General features: G+C 50.4%; 1 protein-coding gene across 1 annotated transcript; it reads right to left on the bottom strand.

Annotated features, from left to right (window-relative positions):
- Positions 1-1,074: 1,074 nt before the first annotated feature.
- On the bottom strand, positions 1,075-5,364 carry Apol2 (apolipoprotein L2). The gene is made up of 3 exons (XM_038341197.1): positions 5,334-5,364; positions 4,940-5,066; positions 1,075-1,951 (listed from the first exon to the last, which is right to left on the bottom strand). Exons 1-3 carry the CDS (start codon positions 5,362-5,364, stop codon positions 1,075-1,077), a joined length of 1,035 nt encoding a protein of 344 aa, XP_038197125.1.

The following is a 5,364-nucleotide window of genomic DNA, read 5'->3' as shown; positions in this document are numbered from 1 at the left end:
GGCCTCCGTCCTTCCCTGTTGTTACACACTGTGTGAAGATGCATTGCTATGACTGATGAAGTAAGAAACTAAATGGCCAGTAGCTAGAGAGGGCTCCGGGAAGAAGAGTCAGCAGTCAGACATAGCGGATGCAGGACAGACAGTACAAAGATGGGGCAACTGTAGCGTGGCGGTCGGGCGGCAGTGGGAAATAATCAAAACTAGCCTTGTCCCAAATAATCAGCTTTAATAAAGGAAGGAAGTGGGGTAAACTTACAGAGCCAGGGTTCCAGGGAAGAGCAGCGAACCAAGAGGAAGAAGAAGGGGCGGGCCTACCCCCAAACCCGGTTCTTTTAAAGGTATGTTTTGCCCCTGGGGCGGCCACGCCCCTCAGACAAGGGATTGGTCAGCCGCCCCAACAGGCAACGAACCACAAAGAAGAACATAGATTTAAAAATATGAGTTAATTTAAGAGCTCCACGTCATAATTTGTGAGCTGGCACCCCAAAGAAAAATATGACTATACCCCCCCCCCAAGCAACCTAGTGCTTCCAAAGAGGTTTCAGAACCAGGGAGAGAAGCTGTGCTTATCCACATAATAAGGCCCATGTCCCGCCAAGGATGGCTTGCCACCTAATGAACCTCAACCCCGGAAGTGACCGGGTGGGACACTACGGAAATGGCCAGAAGGTGATTCGGCACAGGTCAGCTGGGAGAAGCCAGCTTGGGTGCAGGGGAGTGACAGATTGGGATAAAAACACGACAAAGTTTTTGAGCCGGGCGGTGGTGGCGCACGCCTTTAATCCCAGCACTCGGGAGGCAGAGGCAGGTGGATCTCTGTGAGTTCGAGACCAGCCTGGTCTACAAGAGCTAGTTCCAGGACAGGCTCCAAAGCCACAGAGAAACCCTGTCTCGAAAAACAAAAAACAAAAAACAAAAAAAAACAAAAAAAAAACACGACAAAGTTTTTGAAAAGAAGAGATGCCTAAGTCCTGAACGCCATGTTAGAAGGGCTTGATTTCCTCTAACAAAACGCCTGTCTCTGCCCCCGAACACCTCCCCAGACTTCTGCACTACTTTGGGAGAGGGAGCCTGTTACTGAGTTGAGCCTGACTGCAAACTCTCATGGATCTTGATGAGCACCCCCAATTTCTCCTCCAGCTCCTGAGCCTGCTGCCTCAACTCCTTAGCCGACTGCGCCTTTGCCCCGTTGTGCAAACGCTTGGATTCTTTCACAAGGCCGATCACATCCCCAACGAGGGACACACCCGTGGCGGCTGCATTCATGACCCAGGCTCTTCTGCTCATGGCCAGGGCAGTGCCCCTAAAGGCGTTCTTCACCTGCTTTCCACTTTGGGCAGAGATGCTCCCCATGGTCAAGAGGCGCTTGGCACTGCTTGCTAAGGCAGGGTTGGCTTTGGTGAGCTTGATGGCGTAGATGCTCTGTTGAAGGCATCGCAGGACTCGGTAGCAGTTCTCGGATAACTCATAGACTCGGGGCCCTGAATGAACCACGGCCTCTGCAACCATCTTCACTTTGTCCATGCTGCTTGACACCAGGTGGCTGGCTCTCGTTTTGGCCGATGACTCACTTGTATAGTCCACAATACCAGTAGAGACACTAGTCACAGCCGCCGCTGCTCCCAGGCCCATCCCCGTTGCCAAGAGCATCAGACTGACCCCAGCTGTCACAGGTACCAGAGCGAGGCCAAGAAGGGTCAGAACTCCGGAGACAGTGCTGGTGGAGCCGGCCACCACCTTGGAGATGGTGCAGTCCCTGTGAACCTTGTCAACCTTATCTGCAAGGGCCTGGAGCTTCCTGATGTGTTCCTCGATTTCCAGTTTCACCTGAGGAAACGTTTCCACAAACTTCTCCGTGTCCTGCAGCTCACGCTGGAGCCTGTCTTGGTCTTCCTCGGCCATATTTGCTGTGAGGTCACTGAGAGCATCACGCAGTGCGTCTGCATCAGCTCTGTAACAGGCATCAAGAGAGAGTTTAGCTGTGGATTTAGGTCAAGGCTGGACTGCCGGTCTAATATGCATGGGGCCTGGGTTCCATGCCCAGTACTACAAATAAATAAATAAAACAAGCCAGGTGGTGCATGCCTTTAATCCCAGTTCTTGGGAGGCAGAGGCAAGTGGATCTCTGTGTCAAGGCCAGCCTGGTCTACAGAGCAAGTTCCAGGACAGACTCCAAAGCTGAAGAGAAACCTTGTCTCAAAAAAAAAAAATCATGTGGAATCCCTGATTCTGTGCCCTGGAATTCCATCTGGACTGTGTTTTCAGGTGTCCTGCTCCTGTACTAAGGCCATCCACCCAAAGGGGTCAGACTCTGGCCTCCAGGCAGGTCTGAGGATTCCTGCAAGGGAGTGCGGACTCCTTCAGATTGTGCTGCCAGGTTAGCTGTGTGATATTCCATCCCGCCCTGCCCCCACCTTGGCCCTTTTGTCTGGGCGGCATCCCTGGGCTGCCTGGAATCCCTGATCCTGTGCCCTGGAATTCCATCTGGACTGAACCTAAACCTGGCGATAGATGAAGAAAATGACTGAGCCCCACATTGGAGCACTGGACTGAGCTCCCAAGGTCCTGATGAGGAGCAGAAGGAGAGAGAACATGAGAAAGAAAGTCAGGAACGTGAGGGGTGTGTTCACTCATGGAGACAGTGGGACAGAACTAATGGGAGATCACCAACTCCAGTTGGAATGGGACTGATGGATCATGAGACCAAACCCGTCTCTCTGAATGTGGCCAACAGTGGGGGCTGACTGAGAAGCAAAGGACAATGGCGCTGGGCTCTGGTTCTTCTGCATGGACGGGCTCTGTGGGAGCCTTCTCAGCTTGGTCGATCACCTTCCTGGACCTGGGGGGAGTTGGGAGGACCTTGGTCTTAACATAGAGTAGGGAACCCTGATGGCTCCTTGGCCTGGAGAGGGAGGGAGGGGAGGTATGGGTGGAGGGGAGGGGAGGGAAGGGGAAGAAGGACGGGAGGGAAGGGGGAGGAGGAGGGGAGGGAAGGGGGAGGAGGAGGGGAGGATATGGAAATTTTTAAATATAAAAAAATAAACCATGAAAAAAATAATAAAATAAAATCATAAATAGACAGACAGACAACAGACAGACAGATAGTTTGTTATAGGCTCCATAACACATGACATGTGCAAATGACAGCATGCTTTCTGTGGCTCAGGAGGGATTTTACGGACATGCAGAATCTTTCTTTTGCTGGTGAACACTTGGTAATCGAAAATGGTCTTCATCAGTAGAGGATAATGAGCAAAGGCCATGTTAAGATGCTCTTCATGAGGTGCTGGAGAATCGGCTCTGCAGTTAAGACTGCTTGTTGAACTTGTATGGGGCTGGGATTTAGATCTCAACACTCACATTGAAAGGCCCTCAATAATCTGTAACTCCAAATCCAAGGCTCTGCTGACCTCTTGTGGCCTCCAGGGGAATGTGCATGTACACACGCATCTAAATAAAGAGTAAATAAATTGCCAGACATGGTGGCACATGACCTTAATCCCAACACTCAGGAGGTAGAGACGAGCAGATCTCTGAGTCTGAGGCCAGACTGGTCTACTGAATGAGTTCCAGGACAGCCAGAACTATATAAAGAGACCCTGTCTCAAAAATAAATAGATAATATAATATAAATTTTGTTGGTTTGTTTAAGATGCTCTTGTGGCTAAAGAGATGATATATAAATAGATAATATAATATAAATTTTGTTGGTTTGTTTAAGATGCTCTTGTGGCTAAAGAGATGACTGAGCAGCTAAGAGCACTGTCTGCTCTTCCAGGGTACCCAGGTTTGACTCCCAGCATCCACATGGGAGAGCACAACTGCCTGTTCTAAGGGTTCCAAGGCCCTCTTCTGGCCTCAGGGGGCACCAGGCACACACATATACATTCAGGCAAAGGGGTCTAGCACTGTATAAAACCAGGCATGATGTTACAAGTCAGTAGTATCAGTACTTGGGAGGTAGAGGCAAGATCAGAAGTTCAAGATCATCTTTGGTTATGTCTGAGTTCAAGGCCAATGTGAGCTAGACCTTTTCAAAGGAATGCTCTTGGTGTCATGTGTTTGATGAAGATGCTTCTTACTCAAGAGTAACACTGTGGTCATCAACACATGTCAGGGGTTGGGGAGAACTCTGCTGATGGACACAGGGAGGCAAGATTGGAACATAAGTCACCCTTAATTCATGGAGTCTTTGCTAGGGTGTTGTGAATTGCCTCCCTTCAACCCTCAGCCGCTGAGGCATAGCAGTAAGCTGGGTCATCTGGGTTATGTTCTGCCTGCCAGGACCGTCTGCATCTGGCTGGGACTTTAGCAGAAAGCTCATTCGAACTGAGTAACCCTGACTGACTATTCTAAGTGTGAATGGCTTCAAAATGATGCCACAGTGGAAAACCCCATAGTTGATCTCAGGGGACAGGTCACACTCAAACACAAGGGTGCTAACAAGAGCATAGGAAGTTAAGATGTTTGCTCGGTGTAAAAAATATAGAAGTGTGCTTCATGTTGAGACTTGGATCTCATTCCTACGATGGATCATAGCTGAAAATATTTTAAAATCAGGAAAATTCAAGATCCAAACCACTTCTGTTCCCAGGAACGCCCTGTATAGGGTGCTCAGTCTTAACCAGACAGTATGTGGTGGGGGCTTTAGTATCATTTCTGACCTCCAGGGAACTGGAGACTAAAGGCATTGACCTCCAGGAGAATGAAAGATCCCAGGTCAGCCTTGAAGATGGTGTACTGTCCAGCCTTTTGGTGGCTCTCAAGTTCCCTGAGGGACAATGGGACACCCACAGAGCCCAGTTCTGGGTACATCCATGAAGGTGTTCTGGAGACAATTAGCATGTGAACGAAGACACTGGGTGGTGAATGAGGCCACACCACCCAAAGGCAGGGAGAGAAACCAGAAAATGGGGGGAAGTGCCCAACCGCAGGTGACCTGGACAACTCAGCCTCAGCCACGAAGGCCTCCCAGGCTCCATCTTGAGTCAGCAGCAGCCGTAGATCTCCCCTCCCTGATGAGTGCTGAAGGTACTCAGTGGTTTCCTCGATGAAGTTTTTGCTCCCTAGTTGGAAAGGAAAGTGAGGTTGGAGGACAGAATGGAAGCGCCTGAGCGACGGTATCCACAGAGTCAGCTTCCCAGACTGTCCTGGTCCCACCCGAGGAGGCAGGACAGGGAGGAGGTGAGTCCTGCCTATACGCCCCAGGAAGGGATCTGGTGTTGGAAGACTTCCTGTAGTTCCCCCTTGGGTCTCCCCTTCTCTGTTCTCAACTTCTCTGCACTCAGGAATGGCGGTCTAGGCCACAGAAGAGGCCAGAGGAACACAAATACCTGGGGAGCCCTCGCAGGGTGGCGGGTCCAT

This window comes from Arvicola amphibius, chromosome 9 (genome assembly GCF_903992535.2).
Source record: "Arvicola amphibius chromosome 9, mArvAmp1.2, whole genome shotgun sequence".
Classification (NCBI taxonomy): Eukaryota; Metazoa; Chordata; class Mammalia; order Rodentia; family Cricetidae; genus Arvicola; species Arvicola amphibius.
Note: the sequence above shows the minus strand (reverse complement) of the source record. Positions and strands in the feature narration are given on the sequence as shown.